This window comes from Macrotis lagotis, chromosome 5, assembly GCF_037893015.1.
Source record: "Macrotis lagotis isolate mMagLag1 chromosome 5, bilby.v1.9.chrom.fasta, whole genome shotgun sequence".
Classification (NCBI taxonomy): domain Eukaryota; kingdom Metazoa; phylum Chordata; class Mammalia; order Peramelemorphia; family Peramelidae; genus Macrotis; species Macrotis lagotis.
In genome coordinates, this window is record NC_133662.1 from 259550059 (window position 1) to 259575972 (window position 25914).

General features: G+C 54.8%; 2 protein-coding genes across 17 annotated transcripts in view; one reads left to right on the top strand and one right to left on the bottom strand.

The window, feature by feature from the left end:
* The first annotated feature begins 2499 nt into the window (after nucleotides 1-2499).
* On the top strand, nucleotides 2500-7317 carry TMEM41A (transmembrane protein 41A). The gene is made up of 5 exons (XM_074189580.1): nucleotides 2500-2762; nucleotides 3658-3811; nucleotides 4198-4359; nucleotides 5404-5542; nucleotides 6232-7317. The coding sequence occupies exons 1-5, from the start codon at nucleotides 2623-2625 to the stop codon at nucleotides 6450-6452; spliced, it is 816 nt and encodes a 271-aa protein (XP_074045681.1). The 5' UTR covers nucleotides 2500-2622; the 3' UTR covers nucleotides 6453-7317.
* Nucleotides 7318-10322: 3005 nt separating this feature from the next.
* MAP3K13 (mitogen-activated protein kinase kinase kinase 13) overlaps nucleotides 10323-25914 on the bottom strand; it is a 179451-nt gene continuing 163859 nt past the window's right edge. For 15 of the 16 annotated variants that reach the window (XM_074189574.1, XM_074189569.1, XM_074189568.1 and 12 more), the window contains 10 exons: nucleotides 24070-24228; nucleotides 22243-22401; nucleotides 21556-21664; nucleotides 20204-20313; nucleotides 19665-19781; nucleotides 18778-18915; nucleotides 16790-17564; nucleotides 15959-16029; nucleotides 13639-13936; nucleotides 10323-13441 (listed from right to left, as the gene is read on the bottom strand). In XM_074189574.1, coding sequence (XP_074045675.1) covers nucleotides 13340-13441; nucleotides 13639-13936; nucleotides 15959-16029; nucleotides 16790-17564; nucleotides 18778-18915; nucleotides 19665-19781; nucleotides 20204-20313; nucleotides 21556-21664; nucleotides 22243-22401; nucleotides 24070-24228 — 2038 coding nt within the window. In that variant the 3' untranslated portion in view covers nucleotides 10323-13339. The remainder of the gene's footprint in view (nucleotides 13442-13638; nucleotides 13937-15958; nucleotides 16030-16789; nucleotides 17565-18777; nucleotides 18916-19664; nucleotides 19782-20203; nucleotides 20314-21555; nucleotides 21665-22242; nucleotides 22402-24069; nucleotides 24229-25914) is intronic. The other variant, XM_074189579.1, reaches the window with a different exon arrangement.

Sequence of the window (25914 nt, forward strand, 5' to 3'; positions counted from 1 at the left end):
CTGCCTTTTGGAGGGCAGGGACTGTTTGCTTTTATATCTCCAATGCTTCGTTCAGGGCCTGGCACCAAATTGGGCTTAATAAATGCCTATGGAATGAATGGATGTGTTAAAATAACCTTCCTTCCCCAAATACCAGCTCCAACTGAACCCGAGAATGCCATATTTAAAGAGACAATGTTCTCTGGATTTGTGTTCATATTGAGTGGAGAAGGGGAGAGTCTCTGGGACTTCATGGCAAAGAGATGAAAGGGCTCGAGGGAAGAAGGGGCAGCTGGCCCCCTTCTCCCTCTGGCTCTCTCCCCAACCCCTGAAGTGCTGAGAGATAGCAACAGGAGCAGAGGCCAGCACAGGGAGAGGGACCTCCATGGAGGTAGCAGGGTTCTCGGACCATTAACCCCACAACAATGATGCCACGAGGACCAAGAACAACCTGCCATTGTAAAAGTCACAACCTCTATTAGCCTCACTTTCCTCTTCTGTAAAAGGCAGTGGTGGTCAAATAGATGACTTTCTAGCTCTCAAATGATAACCTTATATTATAATAAGGTAGTCTCAGTCCATTCAGGTTCGAGTTCCTCCAGAATTTCTGCTGCCTTATCGCATTTTGTGACCTTGCTGGAAGCCCAAGATTAGCACTGTGACCAGCCCATTGCCAGAAGGGAGAACTAATCAAGCCCAAACCAAGCATTTTTTTTTTTTTTAGATTTTCTAAGGCAATGGAGTTAAGTGGCTTGTCCAAGGCCACAAGATAGGTAATTATTAAGTGTCTGAGACCAGATTTGAACTCAGGGACTCCTGACTCCAGGGCTGATGCTCTATCCACTGTACCAAATAGCTACTCCCAAACCAAACATTTCTAAAAACCTCCTGAGTTTCTTGCCTGGAGCAGGGGAAGGATGGAGGTGGGTCCCCATTGCAGCTACTTGGCAGATGCCTTGTTTAGCCTGGTTTATTTGCTGGTTGATTGTATGTCAAGAATAAAAGCATCATGGGGCAGCTAGGTGGTGCAGTGGAGAGAGCCTTGGAGTCAGGAGGACCTGGGTTCAAATCCAGCTTCATCTGTATGACCTTGAGCAAATCACTTAACCCCATTACCTTGTAAAACCAAACAGACAAGAATAAAAGGATTAGTTTGCAAGGTCCAAGCCTGTCTGTCCACAGCTATGCAGAGCCCAGTCCATTATGCCGAGATCACTGGAATGAGGTAGGGCTCCTCGATGGGCTCGTTCAGAGCTGGTTTCTACCTCTTTAAGTTCCATTGAGAATAAATCAGAGAGAAAGGACAGAAAGCCAGAGACTTTCCGAGATTCCTGGAGAGCAGGGGCCTTCTTAGCACTCCCTCCTCGACGCCGGCTCCCACGGGGTAAAACCTAGCGGGGTGAGGAAGGGACCCCTTTACCGAACGGATCGGGGTGGGGTTATCCGTGCCCTCTGGTGCTCGAGGGCAGAAATAGAGGCCCAAGAGATGAGTTTCACCAGAAACACTCTCTTTGGGGAGGGGGAGAGTGAAGTGGGCAAAGGCCACAGTGCTGCGGCAGGCTCAACACCTTGACCTAGTCCAAGTGTCGGGAGTAAAGGAGCTTGGCACGGCGAGTGCGCCCGGAGGGCTGTTACCCCTGAGGAAGCTGTGGCCGCAGCATGACCACTCGGGGGCCTGTGTCCTGCACCCGAGAGGCCTGGGGCCATCTTCTGTAGGTTCCCGGCAAGGCCGTGCGCACACTTGAGCTCGGGGCCTCCTGGCCCCAGGGCCGGGGCCCCAGCCGCAGGCTCGGTTCCACAGGGGCAGTCGTGCCCACCCTGCTCGCCTGCGGGCAGCGGGCCGCCACAGTGGGCAGGGCTCTGGGGCAGGGAGCGCCCTCGGACCCAGTTCCACGGGGGCCCCACCCTGGGCTCCCAGGAGGCCCGACTTCATCACGGCTTGGATGCAAATCAGCATGCTAATATATTCTAACGAGGACGACGGGCTCCCCCCACGGCGCGGGGCATCCTGGGGTCTGGGCAGGCCGGGTTCCCGAGCAGAGCCTGGGGGGAGGTCACGTGGGGGCGCTGGACCATTCTGCAGTCGGGGCCCGGGGACGCGGCGACTCCCTGGGACGGGACTTGAACCCGGAGCAGGAGTGAGGCCGGGTCTCTGGGCTGGGGGGGTCACGAGCCGCGCAGCCACGCCCCCGCGCTCTCTGCCCCGCCCCCCGGGAGGCCGGGGCCGGGGTCAGAGGGCGGAGCTAGGACCGCCCCGGCCTCTCCAGGCAGGGCTGGCGCGCGCTGGTTGGCACAAGAACAAAGCGTGAGGTAGGGGCAGAGGTCAGACTCCAGTCTGGCTCCGCCCCTCCTCTGCCAGCCGCTCCTTCTATTCGTCCTTCCTGGATCAGGGGCGGGGTGGCCTCACCAACCAGAGGAGGGAATGGCTTGCTCCGCCCCTTCCTCCTCCTCCCTTGTCTCCTATTGGCTAGGGACGGAACAGGGTCGGCCGGGAGAGCGGGGCCGCGCTTCTATTCGTCCGCTCGGACGCCGGGTGGGCGGGGCCGGCGGGGGCCACCCGCTCCGCCCCTCCCGTCCCTGGGCCCTAACCCTGGGCCGGGAGGCGCGAGGGCCGGGGTCCGGGCGCGGGGCGGAGGCGCGGCCATGCGGCCCCTGCTCGGCCTGCTGCTGGTCTTCGGCGTCTGCACCTTCTCCCTGTACCTGCTGTCCACCCGGCTGCCGCGGGGCCCGAGGCGCGAGACCCGGCCCGGCGCGGAGGGGGAGGCCGAGGAGCCCGGCCCCAGGTACCGGGTGTCGCGGGGCCCCGGGGGAGGCCGCTCCCCCCGGGAGGGTCTCCTCTCCCCTTCGCTTCCGGGGCGCCCCGCCTCCCCCGGGCCCCGGTGGGCTCCGTCCCGCCCCCACTTCCGGCGGTCCGGGCCCGCCCCTCCCCCACGCTCCCCTCCTTTCCTGCTCTTCAGTCCATTGGCCCCCCCAGTGTGCAGTGCGGGGGGGGGGGGCTACGAAAGCTGCACGGCTGCGCATGCGCCGAGAGCCCCCCGCGACTGGGGAGACCCCGGGGCGCAGGGCGGGGGCTCCCCGGGAGGAGATGCGGCACTCCTCTGCGCCCCGGCTTCCGGCGGGGGGCCCTAAGCCCTGCCCTCCAGGGGACCCCGAGTGTCACACCTCTGCGAGGCCGCCCCTGCCCCCCCAGTTCGGGCACCCCGTTTTGTCAAGGACGTCGGGCGCTGCCCGGTGCGAACCCCAGGATCTGGCCCCCGGGCCCGAGCAGCCCCCCACGGTGGAGGGTCCGGGGAGCCGGGCTCGGGCCTGGGGCTCAGTGTAGAGCCTTTGCAACTGCTCCTCAGAGAGGGGTGCCCCGGAGGGGAGGAGGGTCTAATGGGCCCCGCCGGTGGGGGCAGGGCCCGAACCCCGGGCGGACTCCAGAGTCCACCTTCGGCCGGGCCGGGCCCCGGGCCCCAAGCCCGGGCGGACTCCAGAGTCCACCTTCGGCCGGGCCCGTCCCACAGGGACCTCTGGGGGGGCGGGGCTCCAAGGAGGGGGAGCACAGTGTGGGTCGGGCAGGATCTGAATCCGCGCCCTCGGTCTCTCTGGAAGGGCCGCCCCCAGGGCCGCTGGGGTCTCTGCAGCCCCCTCCCCCGGAGGACCCCGCCCCACCGTGGCCTCCCCTTGTCCCCCCAGGGTGCTCAAGTTCCCCTCGGACTTGGAGGAGCTTCGGGAGCTCTCGGGGTTCCTCCAGGCCTACAAGGGGGAGCACCAGGCCTACGTGCTGCTGCTCTTCTGCTGCGCCTACCTCTACAAGCAGTGCTTCGCCATCCCGGGCTCCGGCTTCCTGGTGAGCCCCGCGCCCTCCCTGCCCCCCTGCACCCAGTCTGGGGCCCCTCCTGCCAGGCAGCCCCCCCCAGGGCCCGGGATCCCTGTTAGCCCCGTCTGGAGTCTCCTCGTCTCCTCCTCCGGCCTTCACCCCCCTCCTGGCCCTGGGAGCTGCTAGGACCTTGGGGAGCCGGGGGAGCCAGCCTTGCCGATGGCAGCCTCTGCTGGGCTCCAAAAGCCCAAGAGAGTCGCTCTTTCTAGGTGAGAGGGACCTGGAGCTCCTTGAGTCTGGCACCTTCCCTTCACAGATGAGGGAAATGACCTTCCCAAGGTCTCCCTGCTAGCCGGCATAGGGCCTGCCCCCAGGCTCAGTCTCTCCTCCTCCCCACCCTGGCCCTTTCTCTGCAGAACATTTTGGCCGGGGCCTTATTCGGACCATGGATGGGACTGGTCCTGTGCTGCGTCCTGGCCTCAGTGGGTGCCACTTGCTGTTACCTGCTCTCCAGCGCTTTTGGAAAACAGTTGGTGGTCTCCTATTTCCCGGATAAGGTAGCCATGCTGCAAAAAAAGGTGAGGAGGTTAATGCTGGGGGGGGGGGGGGCTTGTGCTTCATTATTGGGATAATAGCAGGACTGTGAGGCTTATGAGTTATTCTCTGCCCCATTGAGGGAAGGGGCTGAGGGAGGAGGCTCCTCTGTGGCCTCTGGGGACCTTGGGAGCCCATGCCAGGAGGCTGGTGTGGAACCTGATACAATCGGCCCATGGTGCCATCCCTGCATTTTGGAGGCACCCCTCTAGACCCAAGCTCATCTGGGTCACCAGCTGGGCTAGGGAGCACGGGCCCTCAGGGGTGCTGGCTGGCCTTGAGGAGCCTCCTGGGAGGCCTGGGCTTAGCTTCTGACCCTCGCCAGAAGCGAGCAGTTTTCTGTTTTACTTTACACTTAATTAACAAAACCTCAGAAATAAGAGCATTTTCATTTGCACCATAGAAAAGGTCGACCATCTAGGACGGTGGCCTCGTTTCTTCTGAACATCCTCGTGTTCTTTGGGATCTTGCAGGGACTCTCCATTCTGGGGGTGCATTCTTGCTGGGGCCCCCTACCCATATCATGGCCTGTCAGGAGGTGGGCAGCAGGCGCCCTTCCCAGTCCTCTGCAGGCTGCTCTGGCCTTTCAGAATCGCTGATGGTGATGAGGTTGGGCCTGGGTGGGCCGAGGCCTCCGAGCCTTATCTGAGCAGCTCCTCTTTTGAAAATAGGAACCCTGCCCCGCCCAGTCCGGGGAACACACACAAAGCCTGAGGCAGAGCTGAGACTCTGACTCCGTCCTTTAGCCATTAACACACCTAGTTATGCACCTTTGAGCCCTCTGCCCTCGGTGAGACTTGGAGTCTAGGGATGTGAGCAGATCCTTCATCCGCCAAGAGAGCAGAGGCACATGGTGATCGCTCCTGGGGGCCCCTGTCCTGAGCAGCCTTGGCAACCTGGAGGATGCTGCCCTGCAGCTCCCCCCCCCCGCCCCCAAGCAGCAGGGGGGGGCCTCCAAGCCCGGGGCACCCCGTGGTGGATTTTGGGTCCAGGCCTGTGTTTGCGGCTGCTCACTTTGCACTCTGCAGGTAGAAGACAACAGGAACAGCCTGTTCTTTTTCCTGCTCTTCTTGAGACTCTTCCCCATGACGCCCAACTGGTTCCTGAACTTCTCGTCCCCCATTCTGAACATCCCCATCACGCAGTTCTTCTTCTCTGTCCTCCTCGGTGAGCGCCTCGGTGGGGGGCCGCATCCATGCCAGCGCCTGCTGAGCTTCGCCCTGGGCCTCCCAAGCTGCAAAATTGGGAGGGCCTGGGGGTGGGAGGTGTCAGGCTGCAGAGGAGCTTTCCCCCACCCAGGAACAGCTACTCCAGAACATGGGGACGAGTGGGGGACAAGGAGCATGTGGGGCCTCAGCTAAGGGGCCCGGGGGGTGGCAGGATGGGGCAGATGGGGATACAACTCATGGAGAGAATTTGGGTTTGGTGCTTGTACGCTCCAGTGTCTGGGGGGGCTTAGGGCATCGTCAGGAGCCAACCTGGGCTCCTCGAGTCGGGGTCAGCAAGGACACAAATGGAGGAGGCCCCTCTAAGGTCTTTAAAATCAGGGCTTATGGATGCCATGTGGTTCTAGAACTTGGTGGTGAGCATGGACAGGGCAGTGCCTGGAGGCAGCAGATGGCAGGTAGGGAAGGGGAGGGCTGGTGAACTAGACTGAAAACCCCCTTGGGGCCAGGCCCAGACTCCCTGAAGCTGGAACAGCAAGAAAAACAGGCTGGAAATGTAAACAGGCTGGAAATGTGAAGTGAGAGGCACAAAGAGGGGCCCAGAAATCCCCTTTGGTGGGAGGGCTCCCCTGAGGCCAAGGACAGTCCCCCGAGCTGACTCCTGGACCCTTCTCAACTTTGCTTCTCCAGGACTGATCCCGTACAACTTCATCTGCGTACAGACCGGCTCCATCCTGTCCACCGTCACCTCTCTGGATGACATCTTCTCCTGGGGGACCCTGCTGAAGCTGCTGGCCATTGCTCTGGTAGCCTTGATCCCTGGGACCCTGATCAAACAGTTCAGCCAGAAGCACCTTCAGTTGGAGGGGTCCAAGAATGCTCATGTGGGAAACAGCAAGAAGGGGACATGACTGGGCCGGGCTGGTTTTGCTATGGGTGGCACGGGCAGGCTCCCCCTGGGCACCTGCCTTCCTGGCCTGGGGGCAGCTGGCTTCTCTGGACCTTGGCCTCTGTCCTGTGCTTGAATGTGTGAGAGGCAGCGTGGTCCAGTGGGCAGAGCCCTCCGGCAGCTGCTCACTTTCCAACCCTCTGGGCCTGGGGCTTTATCCCTTCAATGAAGGGTTGAACCAGGCCCCTCCCAGTGCCCTGGGGTCACTCGAGGCCTTTCCTTGACCTTTTCCCAGTCACCCAGGCTCTGCTGGGTCAGGGCTTGCACCCTCTTGTAGCATCAGGTCAGGAGACTCGTGGTCTCCCTTGTCTCTTTGCAGAGACATTTCTAGAAATGACCCGAGGCCTGGAGTGTGTCCAGAGGCCCCTGACCCCGCCCCCCCCTTGCTGTCTGAAGGTTTATGCTGGTCTCAGGGATCAGCTGCTTTTCCTGTGGACTTCTGCTGGCTCTCTGGGGATGAGGGTTAAGTGGCAGGACGGGAGCTGCGTGCCAAATGGGCTTTTACCCAGTGAGAGGGTGGGGGGTTACCCCTAATCCTGAATATTTTATAGCAAATACCAAAGCCTTGAGCAAGATGAGAGATGAGGGAGCGAAGGGCGCCAGCCACTTCCTGAGACCACGTGTCCTGGCAGGATGTGGAGGTGTCCTCCCCGGCTGCGCCTGCCTTCAAGACCCCCCCCACTCTCCTGTCCCTCCCTTGCTTGGTCACTCTTAATATGCTGGAGATAATGAGAGCAAACTGGCACATTCTCTTAATGAACTCTTCTGACTTGAATTGTTAATGACAAGGATTTGGGGAATCATTTTGTTTTTTAATTCAGACAGAACAGTTTTGTTTCTGTTTTATTTTTATTTAATGGTTCTATTAGATGCACAGTCCGTCACGTTACAGGCCATTGGCTTCTCTCAGCAGCCAAGATGCTGTAGGAGAGGGGGTCTCTGGTAGTGCTGCTCAGGAATTGGGGCCCTACAGCCTCTGGTTCGGACCCATGTGGAGATGAGACCCGAGGGATGTTCCTGTCTGGGACAGTGGATGTCCTGCCCAGCCTTGGGGTGCCCCATCTGGGCCAACCTCCCTGGAGTGACCTGTTTTGTCCTTCTGTCCCCAACAGGGGCATGACCTGGAGCTGGCCTTGTGTGCGGTGGAGCAGGACTTGGAGGGGGGGTGTAGGGGGAGGAGGCCCTGAGGCCCAACACTTGCTCTATGGTGGGGAGTTGGGGGGTGGTGGAGGTGCAGTGCCCTGCCCTGAAAACCTTTACACCCCAAAAGACTTCTCAGATCAAGGCAAAATGGGCTTATGATTACGAGGCCTAGAGACCATTTTTCAGGCATTATTTCACTTGAGCCTCACAAAACCCGGATGGTGGTACTATTGTTGCTGTTTTACAGCAGGGGTCACTTAGTGTCGGAAGAGGGATTTGAACCCGGATCTTCAAGACCCTAGCCTACTCTCCTGCCCGCCCCCCCACAGCCTCCGTTATTCTAATAGGGATCCTTGAAACCAGAGATATTCCCACAACCGGCATTTTCACCCCATCTCTTGGTGAGCCTTTGAGCAGCCCCTGTACCAAGCCAAGTGGACTTGAGTTTTGCCTGAGGGCAGTCTGGCCAAACCCAGGCTTTCCCATTGACCCCATAGCCTTAAGCCAGTGCTGAGTCCCATGGGCCTCAGTTTCCCTGCCTGGGAAGCAGGAGCAAAAACAAAACAAGAGGGAGATGGACTTGACCACTCCGAAAGGATCCTGTGGTCAGTGGGTCAGTCTGAACCTGGCAGATGATGACCTTCATCCAAAAAGAACTTTCCAATTCGACCCTATCAGGCTGGCCTTGGGTCAACAGCCAGGAGACCCAGGCAGGCAGAAGTCTGGGGACCCGCCTTGGCTTTCTTGGCTAGTGAGCGTCTGAGGCTTGGTTGAAACCCAAGACCTTACCAGGAGAAGGCCTGCCCAGGGACTCTGAGCACTGGCTTTATTCCAAGGTCCCCTATGCCCCGATAGTCCCACTGGTTTCCCTCTGGGCATCATTCGACACAAAAAGTGAAGTTGGCATTAGGAAACCACCCAGGGGCAGGTGAGGAAGTTCATTTGGAACCTGGAATGGAAAGGAGCATAATTGTTGCTCCAAGGGGTCCCAGTGGGACAACCTGACCAACAGGCAGTTGGACTGAATGTGATCCGCCCCAAATCTGGGTCCCCAAGATGAATGCATGCCCCTCCCAGACTCGGGAGAAGATCCTGGCGCTGCACCAGGGGGTACCATGAGGCTGCTCTAAGAAGTAGCCCCAGGATGCCCCCGGGGGCCCCTGGAAGCCGCCTCTGATCATCTGGGCATCGGGATTATCTTGGGCAATCTGTGCTGCTTCAACCGGGGGTGGGTGTGCAGGCAGCGTCCAGCCCACAAACAAGCCCAGTGGTCAATGTTGGGACCTGATCGATGCTGCCTAGGGTTGAGTGTGTACTGGTTAACCGCACCCACAATACAAGTTACAAACTGGCGGTTGTATGACGGGTTCAGGGGAGAGTCTGGGTCATTTTATGAACATTTTTACATTTTTGCCTTCCCAGCTTCCTCTGCCTTTTTGTCAGTTAAATGACTCGTCCAGGGTCATACAACTAGTAGGTGTCTGATATCAAATTTGAATTTAGAGCCTTCCAACTCCAGGCAGGGGCTCTGTGGACTCCAGGACCCCCTACATTCCCCATTACATTCTCCACAGATGATGTGCTCCTGGAGATGCACATCGGCTTTTGCTTTGTGACATGTGCCCAGGGCTTATTCTGGCACACAGCAGGCACTTAATAAGTGCTTGTTTCCTGATTGCAGAGCTCTCTGCAGGGACCCCAGTTACCAGCCGTTTTCTCTAGCCGCCCCAGCTCCACCGGTGGGGTCCCTAAAGACACCCAAAATGAAGGGAGATCTCCAGAATGACCCTGACAATCCCAGATGGGTTAGGGCCAACCCAGGAACTCAAGAACCCGAGATCCCAGCCTGTCCTGGAGAAGTCAGCACACCAAAAAGATGACCTCAAACCAATGCAGCTAAAATTGGAAGGCAGAAAGCTGGGAGACCATTTTCCCTGCTGTTTCTGATTGAGGACTCATTTCTAAAATATATAGAGAACTGGTTCAACTGTTTATGATTACAAGTCATTCCCCCATGAACAGTTTTCAGATGGGAAAAAAATCTATGTAGTCCTATAAAAATGCTCCAAAATATTACTGAATAGGGAAATTCAAATGAAAGACAACTATGGGGTATCACCTCACACCTATCAGATTGGCTAAGATGACAATGTTGGAGAAAATGAAAAAATGGGGAAACTGAGGCACTACTGGTGGAGTCTTGGGATCCAAGCACTGTGGAGAGCAATGTGGAAGCGTGCCCAAGGAGCAATAAAACTGATCATACCCTTTGACTCAACAATTCCACTATTAGATACACATCCCAAAGAAATCATAAGAAACAGGAAAAGTCTCATGATCAAAATAACACCTAGCAGCTCTTTTTGGGGTGGCAAAGAATAGGAAATTGAGAGGATGCCCATCCCCTGGGGACTGGCTGAACAAGTGATGGTATATGAATGGGATGGAGTAGGAAATGGTCAGACTGGAGAAGATGGAATATGGAACATGTGATCTGATGAAATATGAGCAACTGATGCTGAGCAAAGGGAGCCGCTGCACACCAACAGCAACGCGAGATGACCAACCCCGATGGATGCAGCTCCTCTCGGCCAGTCAGACCTTTTCTGGACCGTGCCAGCCACATCAGAGGGAAAAAATGCAGAATGCAGAGCAAAGCATACAATGTGCACTGGTTAAAAAAAACTTTTTTCTCATGGTTTTTTCTTTCCCCTTCTAATTCCTTTCACAATATGACTAATAAGAAAATAGTTAAATGTGATCTCATATGTACAATTTTACTGGACTCTTTGCTGCCATGGGATCAGGGAGGGAAGGGAGGGTGGTAGGAAAATGTGGAACTCATAAATTGCCGTGGGATGAATGTTGAACACTACTTTTGCCTCCAATTGGTAAAATAAAATTTCAACAACAACAAAAAAAACTCAGGATAGGACAAGATGGTGAAAAAATTCTAGGGAATGATCTTGCCAGAGCGGAAGCTGTTCTGTTCTGGGCCACTCTGAGCTTGAAGACTGAGGAAAGGAAGACACGGGGTAATCGGGGACAAGACTAGGCTATCATATGCCAAGAGGCACCAACGAGTGATGATGTTTATGACCTGGAAGGACCAAGGCAAAAACCTTGGTCAACTTGGGAATCTGCTGGGCCCTAGTCTTATTTGTTTTTTGGCAAGGCAGTGGGGTTCAGTGGCTTGCCCAAGGCCACACGGCTAGGTCATTGTTAAGTGTCTGAGACCAGATTTGAACCCAGGTACTCCTGACTCCAGGGCCGGTGCTCTATCCACTGTGCCACCTAGCCGCCCCTGGGCCCTAATCTTATTAAAGGTTTAGGATGCTAGGGAAGCTAATCAGAGGAGGAGGAGACAATGAAGTGAAGGCCCTTGTCTCCTTTAGAGGCAGGAATTTGGAGCCCTTGCCCTGGAGGATGTCCTACTCTGGCAGGTTTGCAGAGATAGTTGTAGCCGTTTCTTTTCTGACCCATTCCCTCCTCCCCCATTGATTAGGACGGAAGGAAGTCAAGGTGCCTCTGGGACTGGGAGGGAAGATAGGAGTTTTATTGCCATTTCTTATTTCCCTGTGACACAGTTGTTCTATCTTGTTCAGGGGTCCAAGGTCTTTGCTGGGCAGTTTCTCTCCTTGCTTCCCATGGGAGCCTGGGTGGTTTCTCCAGAGGACTCCAGAGAATTCTGGGGTTGTAGCCGCTCAGCCAAGACTCCATCATCCTCTGCCTGCATTGGAACTCGGGTGGACAGGCCCGATCAGTGCACACGAAGAGGAGGCTGGGTCTGTTGCGGTCTCCAGGCCGGACTCCGCGGCAGCCGATGATTGTTCTAGGCATCAGACCAGCCAGACTCCCAAGGCTCAAATCATGTCCATGTCACTTGTGTTTCTTTTGTTCCTTTATAAAATCACACAGTTCACTGTCAGCAATAAATACGTAATCATTTGTGTTCCACGGTAAACCAAACCTTCTGATCGACAGAAAAATGATCATGACAATGATGATGATAATAAAATAATAATAAAAATGCCATAACTTAAGATCTTTCATGTAGTCCAGCTACAGAAATTTTATAAAATGGAATAATTTAGCTCATACAATACTGCTTTAAGGAGAAGGAAACCCACGGTTCCTTGATCCTGTCAAAGGGCTATTAATTATAGCCAGAAAATTAAAATCAATGTCTCAACATTACGTGTAAACAAACAGATGTACCCAATGAGTAAAGAAAACTGGCCCCCAGACCCTCCTGCCCTGCCTGCCTAGGCTGTGAGACCCACAGGAGGGATGGGCGGCACTTGGGGGGATGGGGGGAGGGAATGAGACGTTTTTGATCTGGAACCATTTCTATGCCTTTATATACAAAGGCAGGGCACTGCCAGAATCCACCTCACTTTCCTAGGATGGGGGGGCAGAGAGGAGGAGGGAGGAAGAAGCATGGCAGGGACCAGAGAGGGGGACCCCAGGAACACTGGTCTGCCCTGAAGCTCATTCCTTCCTTCCTTCTTCCTCAGCCAAAGGAGCCCCCCCCTTGGTGGTGGGATGGGTTCTGCTCCTGGGACAGGTCGGGATGGAGCCTTTCCGGGCCCAGAGCTATCCTCGGTCTTTTCTGCTAAGTGACCCATGATGGGGCATGACATTCTGGTTGGGGGAGGGGGCTGGGAGGTAAGGAATGGGGAATCTCCTATCAGTTGCTTGATTTCCCATGTTGTCTGGCTCTTGTGGACGAACACCCGACTGGAGGGTCCCGAGGCTTTCTAAATAGTCAAGAATTAATAAATACACACTAAAGGGACGGGTTTGGAACTGCTACTGGAAAGTGGAGTTTGCATCCCAGCACTGGTCACCTCCGCCCGAGGAGACAGGAGGGCAGCGGACGGGAGGTGGAGAAGAGACAAGCGCTGGTCAGATGCTCCGGGGCTTCCTGAGCTGTGCGAGAGGTCTCCGGCCTGTGCCGGACACACCAGGGCTCGACCTGGAGAGGCTGGTGAGCTCACAGGAGCACTGGACCAGGACCTGTAAGCCAGGTGCTGCTAAGAGAACAAGCAATAAAACCAGCCTCCATTCCCATAGGAGACCCCGTCCCTCTGAGGTTTAAGACCCCACCTCCTCTTTTCACCTCCGGCCTGTCCTCTGCTGGGGCTAAGCCTAGGAATCGTATAATATCGCTGGGGCTTTTCCCGTTCTGTTCCCTGGTTTTCCCTTTCCCCAGTGGGTTTTTGTTCTGCCTTTTCCATCATTGCTAGGGCCCAAGGGCCTGGTCCCCGATGCCATCAGCAGCACTAACTCCTGGCCCCAGAAATTCGGAGGCTCCTTGCTCCTAAGTGCTATTTCCGTCTTCGTGGTTTTTTGCAACAAATTATTGTGTCTCTCTGTCTATGTATATATAATATATACATAAGCCATAAATAGTTCACTCTTTACAGTACAAAGTGTTAAAATGTCAAACAAAAATAAATATTCATGTTACAGTAGCTAGAAGAGTCAATAAAAGAGATCCCTGCCATTCTTGATTGAAATGCTCAGTGAGAAGTAACTTCATTTGGACACCGCTTTCCCAGGAGATGGAGGGTGGGAAATCTGGTGTCCCTGTTATTGCCGATCACTTTGGGGAGAAGGGAGGTGGGGCAGATTTGAAATGCTGGGCAGCACAGTGAGGTGACGACCTTCCGGCGGGGTGACCTCCCTGCCGGCCTCCTGCCGTTACCAAGTGGCTGAGCTGTAGTGCTTGTTGGTCCGGACTGTGGCATCCGAGCATTCCCCATCTGATGAATCGCAGTCGGATTCCCCCAACTGCCCAGGATTCTGTGGATCGGAGGAACAAAAGATGGGCGTCCAACCTCTGGGGGTCATCTGGGAGAGACCCTTCCCCGGCCTTCTCAACTGCTAGCCTTCCCTGCTCATCTGCCAGCTGGCGGGGGAAAGGATGGAGGTTCCCAAGACGAAACCCCCAAAAGTGTAGGGCAGGGGAGCAAGGGGGAGAGAAAAGGAGGTGCACCCACCTCATAGCCATGCTCCTCGGCACAAAGCTTGCCCAGGGACATCTGCGTCTTCACCCTGCGGACGGCGCACTCCTTGTCTGAAAGTCCATCGGACTGGGTGGAGATCTCAATGGGGATCTCGGGGGTCTGTGACAGCAGGTCCTCCAGCTTCTCGGCCAGACGGTCTTCCAACCGGTGGCCCAGCTCATCTGGGCTGTTGGAGTGGTCACTGGTGTTCCCCTCCTCTCCATCGGACACAGAGAAATTTTCTGAGCTGAAGGTTGAGTAGGACTGGCAGCTGCTGATACAGCGGTGGGGCCTGAAACCCAGGAGGTCTGTCACTCTCATCACCCAAGCCCCCAGACCCTTCCTTCCCTTCCCTTCCCTTCCCTCAGCATCCCAGACCCTCCAGAAGCTCAGCACCAGAGGGGCTGGGTGGTGCAAATCCTGGTTCCCCATGACAGCTATGGGCCTCCCCTTCTGGACAACGATAGCTCCTCATTGTCTGGTGGCAACTCAAGGTAGGACCCGGCCCCAGGGTTGATGGTTACCAGCTGAACTGGCAGGGCTTGGCCCAAGGTGTGGGTTCCAGCCCACTCCTCTCTGGATACTCTTCACTTTGTAGGGTAAGCTCCCAGAGGAACAGCACAGGTTTGTTTGTTTTTTTAATGGAAGAAGGAAATGGGGTCACCCTCAGCCAGGCACCAAAAGAGGAAAATCAGTAGAAAAAGAGGAAGCCTTTAAGTGCAAATAGCACTGAGCCTGGGGACCTGCCTGCCATTCCCTACTCATAAGGTTTTGGGGCTCTCTCTGGGGCTTGGTGTCTCCCTCCGTAAAATATGGGAGCCAGCAGCCTACACAACTGCCATGGGCGCTTCCAGGGTTCAATGAGGGACCCCCGGGGGTGGGAGTGAGGGGGGCCTGGGATCCCATAGGAGGAAGCCTGTGTCATTCCCCAGATGTGTTCTGCATGAGGAAGGGTGGGGTCCCCCCCCCACAGCCCAGGGGAGGCTTCCCAGAGGACTGGCCCTGGAGCTGAGCTTGGAAGGCACCCCTGGGGTGGGGTGGGGAGAAGAGCCTCCCAAACCTGGGGGCAGCCAGCAAGACCTCCGCTCCTTCTCAGCACGAGCAGGGTGGGGGCTAGTTCCAATGAGCATAGGACAAGTCATTTTGTCCAATAAGACTTAAGACTTAACCAAAAAAGGAATTTTTAAAATTATCTTTATATGTCATTAGAAAAAAATAAAAGACGATTTAAAAAAAAAAGACTTAATAACCAAGGTTGCTTCTGCCACTGGTTGTCCTTTGGTCTCGAAGAAGACCACGACCTCAGGGAGGTGAGGCCACAACAAGCACATGGATTGGATTGGAGTGAGGGGGGCTGTGCCAGGTCCCCCTCAATTTCTCCTCCAGAGCCACTTGAGTCCAGGGGCCAAATATGAATCAGGACAACTGGAGATGGCCCTGGATGTGAGGCGATCAGGATTAAATGATTTGCCCAGGGTTGCACAGCTAGTGAGTGTCTGAGGCTGGATTCGAACTCCCATCTCCTTATAGCAAGTTGTTATGTTATAATGGATGTGAAGACCTCCCTGCCAGGGGAGCCCCCGTATGAGCCCAGTTTCAGGGCATCTCTAATGATCAGAAAGCTCAACCTAGAACTGAGTCAAAGTCCTCCTTAAGCTCCCCCCACCACCACAAAGACGGGTCAGCTCCCAGCTGCCAACGTGGACAAAGCCCAGACCTAAGTGGATGAAGATAAATCTCTTTGACCCCTTCCCTCCTGGCCCCCCGTCTTCCCTTCCTCAAGCTAAACAATTCCTTCCAGCTGGGATTCCTCCTCAGGACAGAGTCTGGAGGGGCCACATCTAGGAGTCACTGATAAGGGGCCTCTCGGACCAGGGTGTCTAAGAGCCACCTGAAACCTTGGGGTCTACAAAGGGTGACATCTTCCTTGCTATAGCCAGAGGCTCTTCCGTGCTGGAGGCGGCCTCGAAAGGGCCAGGGGGGCACCAGCGGTCCCAGAAGTTAGCCAAGGCTAGTCGTTAATGGGAGGGGGTGGCCTAGTCAACTGTCCATTCTAGACTCTAGGGCCCCTCTGCTTCTGGGTCCCTTTTACTACCTTGCTTCTCCAGGCCTTAGGAAAAGACCTTCCATGAACCTGAAGCCTCCTGAGGGCAGGAATGGTTCCAGTACCAACCAATCTGTCCCAGAGTAGGAGCTGAGCAATGTTGGTTAAGCTGGACATCTGAGCTAGCACAAGGCCCCCACCCCCGGGGGCTGCCCCAAGCCCAGGAAGCCCCTTAGGCCACCTCTAGGGTGGGAGCAGGTGGTACTTTACCTCTGTCTTCTCGGAAACTCCACTTCACTATCGACTTCTCCTTCTTCTTCTTCTGAAGAGTCGTCTCCACTCTGAGAGGGACAAGGAGGGATGGTGTGGTCAGACCTGTGATGGCCAGCAGCCTTGCGGTCCTGGCAGCAGGGCTGTAAGGGGACCAGAGGCACCTGGTCCTCAGAGAGGAGGGAGTGAGCCAGGAGCCTTCCATGCTGAGCCAGGAGTCTTGGCCACAGGGACCCCGGGCCGGCCTGGCACTAAAAAAGGACCAGACCCCCTCCCACGGGCAGTACCCTCCACCCTGAAGTGGAAGAGTTTATGCCCTGCCCCCCATCATACACACCAGAAAAGGAGAAAGCTTTTGTTTGAGAAAATAGCCCTGGCCTTAGTAAATGAGGAATAAACCCTGTGTTGGTATCTGTTCAATACCATGGACAGCTGGCACAAGGTCCCTGCCCCCCCACCTCAAGGGGGCACAAGAGGGGTCCTGTCTCAAGGCAGGATCTCAGGATGGGCACATGCAGAGACATACATAGACCTACAAGCACATTTCTTGGGGCCTAGTGCCGCAGCAAAGATGATTCCGATTGCTCCTTGAGGGCACATGATGACAAGATGATACTCAGACAACCCAGAAGATGCCCTGGGAAATGGGGGTGAGGGGATCCCCCAGAAGGGATGACTTCTTCCATGTGGATCTGGGACCCCAGCCAGCTTTTCTGCCTTTCTAAAGCTCAGGGCTGCTCAGCTAGACATGGTTGGTGGAGCGGGCATGCGTCTTGAGATGGCTCACTGGCCTCGAGGCTCTGGAGCCGGCAGGCACATTATGGGCCTTACCTTCTGAAGGGGTCTCGTTTTTCGAGGTAGCATCGGAGGGGTCATGTGCTGGGGGGTGCCAAAGGAGGACACAGGTCGGCGACTGGGGAAATCGTGAGCTCCGGTCTTTTCGGAGTGCTGGCCAGTTTCACGGAGGCTGCCATGGGTCAAGACTGTGGGCCAATGGAGGCCGGAGGGCTGGGCCTCTGGTTCGGAAGATGCTTCCCGGGGCCGGCTGGACTCTGGCTGGCACTGGAGGCAGGGGTTATGGGGGTCTGCCTGACAACAGGCCCAAGGACCGGCCAGGCCCCCTGGGGGCTCTGCCCCCTTCCAGCAGTCTGCTGCCATGGCTGTGGAGATGAGGTCAGGGCTGGAGCCAGACACCTGCCTTTGCGGGTGGTTACTAAGTGGACTGCGGAGGGCTGCCGCAGGACCAAAGTAGCGCAAGTTATTAGCACAATTGGCAATGTCCTGTCCGTGCAGGTTGAGCCGGGGGTGGTGGTCATGGGCCGAGGGCTGCCCAGGCTGGGGGTGCTGCTGTGGTTCGGGGTTGTGATGAAGGGAAGCAGGAGGTGCGAAGGTGGAGGCTTCAGGGGAAGCTTCTGGGGCTGGCTGAGTTTTCAGGATGGCCACAAAGTCACTATGGCTGCCTTTGCTATTGGCGCGGCGATGGCGGGGCTTGCTGCGATACCGGCCTTTGCTGCCCGGAGTTGATATTTTGGGGCTCCCAGACACCGGGGATGCCTGGGGAGCCACCTCCATGGTGGGTATGCCTTCAGAGCGCAGGAGATCTGGCCTGGAAGAGAAAACAGATGTTACCCTGAGAAGTCGGACTCAAGCCAAGGGATGGCAAGTGACGCTGAGCCCCAAGACTGAGGGTGGGAGGGTCCTTGAGCCCCAGCACTGGACACCTGGACATTGGAAATCATGGCTTGTCCCTGGTGACAGACAGAAATGCCAGCTGGGTCTGGGGTCAGGCCGGCCAGGCCCGGACCCCCCAGGGCCCCAGGCAGTGACTTCTGGGCCTCAGGCTTGTAGCAGAATCCTGGCCGAATTCAGCCCTGGGCACCCAGTTTGGTTGAGTTGACAGAAGGCGGGGGAGAAGGTAGAGGTCTCAACCCCCCCCTTCAAGACCAGTGACCCTGAACATCATCTTATTACTGTATCATCCATTTTACAGATGAGGAAACTGAGGCTTGGATAGTGAATCCTACACAACTCCAAAGCCACAGAGGTAGAATTCATCCCGGGGGCTTGGCTTCCTGGCTGCAGGACTCCAAAAGAACTGGCTGGCATGACAGAATCCACTAGTGTTCAATTTAATCGTTAATTAAACAATCAGAAAACATCTCAGACCACGGCTGGAAACAAGCACGGATGGTCAGGGTTTTTTTAAAAGGAGAATGGGGGCAGCTAGGTGGCTCAGTGGATAGAGCACTGGCCCTGGAGTCAGGAGGACCTGAGTTCAAATCCAGCCTCAGACACTTAATAATTACCCAGCTGTGTGGCCTTGGGCAAGCCACTTAACCCCCACTGCCTTGCAAAACACCCCCTCCCCTCAAATAGGAGAATCAGGTGGAATCAGGAGAGGACCCTGCCCATGTCCCAGCTTTTCACTGGAGCCAGCCCAGAATGCGGCCGGCGCAGGGTTACTGATTGTTTTGCCTCTTTGTGGGGTGTGCCTGGTGCCAATACTGGCTGATGATTGATGAATCCAGCCCAGCCAGACTGGAACAGGAATCCCCTCCACAACCTTCCTGAGAAGGGGCTGGGGTACAGCGTCTGTAGCTTGGTTAGGCCAGCTGGAGACCCTGGGGCTTCATGTCCCGCAAGCAGAGCAGTGCAGGGGAGAGGACGGGGGACCTGAGTCAAGGGCTGCGGCTTTGAATCCTGCCTCTCTCAAAGACCACCAGGAGACCTTGGGGGAGTCACTTCCCTCTGTACAGTCAGGAGGGTGGACGGAGCTCACGATCCAGCAGTGACCTCTGAGCGGGGCAGAGGCTCCTCACCGTTTGGCCGGCAGTCCCGGCTTGTGAGACACTCCTTTCCTCTTCATCAGCTTCTCCACCGCGTTGGGATGGATGATGGGTCTTACGGGGTACCGTTTGTACGTGCCGGGATACTTCTTTTCCACAGCTTGCTCCCGCCTGGCTCAGAAGGAGAAAAGTCCCATTTCAACTGAGGCAGAAGAAAGGGACCAATAGAAACTGCTCTTTGGGGATCCGTTCACTCATTCATTCATTTATTTTGGGAGGGGCTGGCTCAGTCCACTGATCTAGACAGACCTGGAGGACACCGCAGCTCCCCAGGGAAGCTGGTGTGACAGAGAGAGACCAACTTCCCCAAACCACTCGACCAAATTCTACACCCCAGTCCCCAAATATCCTGAGGACCCGATTCTATTTCCCTCCAAGCAAAAGATACCCTCAGGTCACCCTCCGGAGGGCACAGAAAAGAGAGAAGAGCTGTAAGAAGCATGGAGGTTCAGGGGGTGCAAAAGGGGCCATGGCAGATTCTCAACAAGGATCCAAGTGCGAGATGGCCTCCTGGGTAGGGGCCTGGCAGTGCCAGCCAGAACAAATGCTGCTTGGTGTCCAGGCAGCTCTAGAGAGAGGCCCCCTAAGTGGAGGCAGATCCTCCTTGGACAGAATCAATTCTCTTTTTCTGGGGTTGGGGGGGCTCCTTGGCCCCCCACATTCAACATCTAGGATCCTCCAGAGAGGTTGGAAGCTGGCTGGGGTGAGGTTGGGCCAAGGTGGCGCCTGAGTGGCTCCTGACCCTGGGGAGGTCTGGTTTTGGCCCACAAATGGTGGCTCAGGAGCCAGGGCCCGCCTGGGGCCTGCCCAGGAGCAGCCCCCCCCCCCAAAGGGCGGGAGGAGTCGAGCTGGTGTCATACTTGATGAGCTCCTTCTCCCGGACCTCCAGCTGCAACATGATGGCACTCAGCTCCATGTACAGGTTATTGGCCCGTTCAAGTTTTCGCTCATAATGCTCCCGGATATCTAGCGCATGTCTGGGGAAAGGAAAAGAAAGGTTCGAGGAGACACCCCTGGTCAGACATCTTGTGATCGCTGGCCCATGATCATCTATTCCAGGCTTAGGGCAGGATATGAGGGACATCAAAAGGACATCATCATGGGGTTTGAGAAAGAAGAGAGCACCAATACCACGTGGAGCACCCTGTGGGTCCCTTGAATCAGGAGTGAATGAATGAATGAATGAATGAGCAGGGCACAGAGACTTTTTCCTGGATTCACCTGCACTGGAAGGATGCTGGGGGGTGGGAACCCAGGAGGAGGCAGAGGGCAAGCAATGGCTCTAGAGTGCCAGTTTGGGGACATCCCATTTAAAGAGGGATTCAGAAGGCATTTGGGGGTGTAGGGCAGTGAGGGGGTAGAAGGGGTGGAAGACAAAGGGGGAGCCTTGGGAGGAGACCTGAGCTCTTCTCTCCTGCGCCTGATGAGCTCCTCGTCCAGTCGGTGGATGCAAGTCCCCTCACTTTTGATCTTCTCAAAGTGTTTTTTCACTTCTTCCCTCCATTCGGCCTGTGGGAGGGGAAACCAAGGCACCATCAGAACCGTAGCTGCCCCTTTGGGGGCTCTAGGGCTCCTGCGACTGTGTGAGCACAGTGATGCTCTCAGATGGAGGGCCCTGGGATGGGGATGAGTGACCCTGCTTCCCCAGAAAGACCCTTCTGGACACCCAGGCAGCAGGCTGTTCCCCAAGGCTCGCCCCCAAACTAACAAGCCTGGAGGGGGCCAGGCCTGCCTTCCAGGAGCTTCTCTTCCACAGTGGGGACAGCCTATGCAGGGGCTAAGAGTGGGGACAGGGGAACCAGGAGGGGAATCAGCCTTCAGGGGCTGCGCAGAGGGAGCAGAGGGAGTGCCTACAAGGGGCTGCATGATCAGCAGGTGCCCACGGAGGGACCTGGACTCAGGATCCAAGGGGAGCGCTTGCTCCAGGTATGGTTCTAGCAGCTCCTTTGCAGAAGGACGTGGGGATGAGGAAACATTTGCTTGAGGAACAGCTGAGCGCTACAGGCTTATAATGAGGTAGAAAGAGAGGGGAGAGTGTACCGGGCAGGGGCCACTGCTGAAGCAAAGAGCTGCTGACTTGCCCCACAGAGGAGAGGAAGGCCATGGAGGACCGGGGCCTGAGTGATGAGCAATGACTGGGGGCTGGAGGCTGACCCTGCTCAGTGACCTGTCCCAGTGGCAGGCCCGCGAGGGATGGGCATGGGACTGCCCAGCAAACAAAGAAGGCTCAGCCCCTACAGCTCTGACCATCCCCGTTCAGTGTCGCTGGATGGCTCTTGATGGAGCATCCCATAGGCCCCCGACGAACACTGGGGACACCAAGACAAAATGGGGACAATCCCTTGACTTGAGAAGTTTGCTGTCTATGGGGGGGGGGGGACACGGAGAAGCCAAAATGAGATCATATGGAGAGAAAGAGAAGCAGCAAATAGGGGGCGCCTCCTGGAGGGCAACTTGGGAAACCAGATGGAAGGCGCCCTCGGCACGGCCAGGTGAGGAGGATCACACGGGGATAAGCCCTGTCTCTGGGCAGCTGGAGGTGGAGGGAGTCCGGTGATCCTGGGAGCTGGGAAGAGCCAGCCTGATCGGACCATGGCCCGGTGGGAGGGCAGCCACACCACAGAGGAGCCAGGAGGAGCCTACAATGCATCCTAGAAGCAGCAGGGAGCCAGAGGAGAGTCTGGAGGTGGGCAGTGCCATGGTCCCTGTCACTGCTGCGACAGGGAGTGTATGTGGAAGGGGCCTACTCACCTGAGATTTGAAGTAGGTTTCCTGTGGTGTGGCGAGCACATCCGCAGAGGCGATGTCCAGGTGCAGAAGCGTCTGGCGAAAAGAAGGCCGATTGCGGGGTTTACTCTGCCTAAATTTAAGGCAGAGACAGTTGGTGAGCTCAATTCTTAGGCTGCAGCGGGCACAGGCAGGGGAGGGGGCTGATGCTGGTTTATGACAGACATTTTCAACTGAGCTACAGGCAGCCAGGTAGCTGAAAGCCTGAGTTCAAATCCTACCTCAGATAGGAGGTGTGTCACTGGGGGCAGGTTATTTACCTTCACCCACCTCAGTTTCCTCATCTGCAAAATGGACATAATCAGAGCCACTACCTCCCAGGGTGGTTGTGAGGATCAGTGGGATGATAGGTGTGAGGAGTTTAGCAAAGTCCAGCTTTGGACCGAGGCCAGAGAGGCTGAGGGTGCGCTCTCAGTCACATAGCTGGCGACTCCATGGCATTGGGGATTCTCTACTGCATCAAAGCAGCAGCCATGGTGCCAAGACTGTAAGAGACAGGACCCAGAGATCTCCAGGGTGGACCAGCCCCTTCACAGGTCACATCTCTCTGCTCTGATCTTGAGGTGGGAGGGAGGGCCAGAGCTCCCATTCTGCCACCCCGGCCTTCCCCTCTCTGGTCTCTAGGAGGTTCTGGGCAGGAGGAGGCCTCACCAAGTCTGCTTCATGAGGATCTTGAACCCATCCGGGCAGGTGGAAGGGACGGGCAGGTGCAGGCTGTTGCTGCCCACGCCCCAGATGATGGCTGAGGAGTCCACGTCTTTGTAGGGGATCTCTCCCGTCAGCAGCTCCCACAACACCACTCCAAAAGACCTGGAAAAAAAGGAGAAAAGCAATATCTCAGACAATATCTAGTAGGGAAGATGGCTTTATCTGGGTGGTGGTGACGGTTAGTTCTTTTAATCCTCAGTCAGTGATGCTTATTAGCTGGGTGGCCACGGGCAAGCTGCTGAAACTCTCTGTGCCTTGGTTTCTTCATCTGTAAAATGAGGGGGGTTGGACATCATAGTATCTGACGTCTCTAGAACAGTCTACACACTCTTAGAGCCTAGAAATCAGGGGACTTCCAAGATGGATTTGAACTTTGCTTTTGATGGAAGATGGGGCATTTCTCTCTCGGGGAGAGCTCAGTTGTTGGACACTTTGTCCCTTGGGCTGTGTAAAGGGGGCACATATGCCCATGGCTTTTTGCTAAGTGAGGAGGAAAGGTCACTGGGGCCTGTGAGGTCATGTTCCTGCGATGTCCTGCTAAAGTTCTCATGGCTGCTTGTTCAGAAAAGGGATTCTCATCCCTGGGGACAGGCCCAAGCCAAGAGGGGTTCTGGGAGAGACCCTGGAAAAGGACTGGCTTCTAGATACATCACAGAATCCAAGATCCAGAGACTTCTGATCCACAACTTCATTCTATAATTGAAGAAAATGAGGCACAAAGGGAAGGGATTTACTTGGGATCACACAGTCAGTAAGGGCCTGAGGCTGAATCTGAACCCAGGCCTTGCCAACTGTCACTCTCTAGTCACTGTGACCACCCTGTCTCTCTTAAGGCTTCCAACTTCTGTCTTGTTTTTCAGATTCATTTAAACAAACTGATGTTCTAAAGGCTCATCAGTTGGAACTTCTATAGGGCTGTGAGGTCGAAAGTGGTTTGCTTATCTCATTTGATCTTCATATCAATCCTGGGAGGTAGAGCTCTGTGGGTGCTATTCTTAGCTCCATTTGATAGAGGAAGAAACCAAGGCCCAGAGAGGTTAAGCTGACTTGACCGTATTCACACTGCTAGTCAGGATTTGAACTCAGGATTCACTGTCTCCAAACCCCTGCGGCTGCCAGCTTGAAGGGCAACAGAAGAGAAGTGGATATAGTTCTGCCTCCAGGAGCTGGCAACCAGAGGGGTAGGTCTAGAGAAGACTCCAGAGGCCAGATTCCCTCCCTCCTTTCTCATTGTTGGGGGAATTTGCATAGGCCAGACACACACAGACCAAGCTCACAAAAAAAAAAACAACCAACCAACCAAACAAACAAACAAAAAACAAGGTTTGAGATGTGCAGAGATTGTGGGGTTTGATCGCAGACAAAGGGCATAGTGTAGAACCTGCCCTTGGAGCCTGAGTAGGATCCCCAGTAGTCCCTGCAGCTCTAGCCCAAGGTGTAGCCACATTCTGCTGATGTTGGAGATATGGGGACCAAAATAACCCCATTCTGCCCTTGAGAAGCTGACGGTCCACTGAGAACACAGCTCAGATAATCCAAAGCCTCTGTTGAGGGTCTTGTATGGGCCAGGGCCTAGGTGAAGCTTGGAGAGCACAAGGATGGTCCCCTCCCATGGGGGCCATACCATGATCCTAGGCTCTCTGAGGGAGAGTGGCCTTCAAAGAGTGATGTTCTGGAAGGGAGGAAAAATGTTGGAAAGGAATGGACAGGGGTGGCTTTTGGGATCCAGGAGAGACATCATCTAGGAGCCAATGAGGGGCAGCCACTCACCAGATGTCCACTTTTTCTGAGACCGGCTCATTCCGGATCACCTCGGGGGCCATCCATGCCACAGTGCCAGCAAAGGACATTTTCGTGCTTTTGTCACTGAGTTCTTTTGAGGTACCAAAGTCAGAAATTTTGACTGCATCTGTATGAGTGACTAACACACTAAAAAAGAGAGAGACAGAAAGTTTGCAAAATTAGCTCAGAAATAAAAGTCAACAGTGGCTTCATTTGACTCAATAGTCCTGAATTGATCAACCCCAGTACAGTATATAGGAGAGGCCATAGCACATGACAAATAAATGGAAGCAGAGTCTCTAATCGCTAGAGGAGTTTGCAGGGAACCAGGACTGGTCTGCTCATGCCCAGTTTCAGTAACATGCCAGTGCCTATGGGAGGGCTTTGAGGCATGTCCAGTTTGTCTACCAAGGAGGCCTCTGCATCCCCTAGTGACTTTTAATGTGATGAGCCTGAGCCGGGCAGTCCTCTCTCCTCCTCTGCTCTACCTGTTCTGTCAAGAGGGTGAAGATCCCAGTTCATCCATAGCATGGATGCCATGAGCTCAATAACAAAGAAGGAAAGGACTTCTTTTCCTATTCTCTCTTTTACTTAGCTCTGAAAGATGAGCCTGGGGGTGCTGGTTTCTGTATTATGTTGTTTGTCCTTCTATATTTCAGGTGCTGGTGGTGATCCCCAAGCACTGATGCCATTGAGCCAGGATTGGGAGAGTGTAGAGAACTCTGCATGAGCGCCCAAGAAGCCTTGGAATAACAGCTGAAAATCTGGGGCTCTGATTTTTTTTTTTACCTTCATAGAGTTCACGCTCTGGTTGCCTGTGTTCCTAGGGACTCACTAATACATTGCTTACGATTCCCTGTATATTTGTTAATTCACTATTAACTCAATTGAAAACCATTTCCTGTGGTGTACACTCCTAGGAGTGCTCTCTAGGAAGGGAAACACTTAGGCAATGAAGAAGGAAGGTGGGCATTCACTTGTGTCAAGATAGGGCAGGCCCAACTTCAACTATGTAATGCTTTGTTCTGTTGGCATTGAAAATGTGGACAAAGTTCTCAAGGTAGACAAGGAAATGGTCTTAGTTCAGTGTTGACAAAGAACAAATGGTAGTTATATAGAGAACTGCTGATGATTTATGTGGGGTTACTTTATGTCCTGCAACTTTGTTATTTCCTGTAGTTTTTAAAGACCATTTTCTAGGATTCTCTAAGTATACTATCATATCATCTACACAGAGCCAAAGTTTTGTTTCTTCATTACCATAATTCCTTCAATTTCTTTCTTTTTTTGTTTTAGTTTTTTTTTTTTTGCAAGGCAATGGGGTTAAGTGGCTTGCCAAGGCCACACAGCTAGGTAATTATTAAGTGTCTGAGGCCGGATTTGAACTCAGGTACTTCTGACTCCAGGGCCAGTGCTCTATCTATTGCACCACCTAGCCACCCCCAATTTCTTTTTCTTCTATTCTTGCTAAAGCTAACATTTCTAAATTTAAATTTAAATTTTTTTATTTATTTAAGGCAATGGGATTAAATGACTTGCCCAAGGTCACACAGCTAGGCAATCATTAAGTGTCTGAGGTCAGATTTAAATCCAGGTCCTCTTGACTCTAGGGCTGTGCTCCATTCACTGGGCCACCTAGTTGCCCCTAAAGCTGACATTTCTTTTTTCTTTCTTTTTTTTTTTTAGGTTTTTACAAGGCAATGGGATTAAGTGGCTTACCCAAGAAAGCTGACACTTCTAATACAATATTGAATAATAATGGTGATAATGGGCAGCCTTGTTTCACCCCTGATCTTACTGGAAAGGTTTCTAGCTTATCCCCTTGTTGACTAT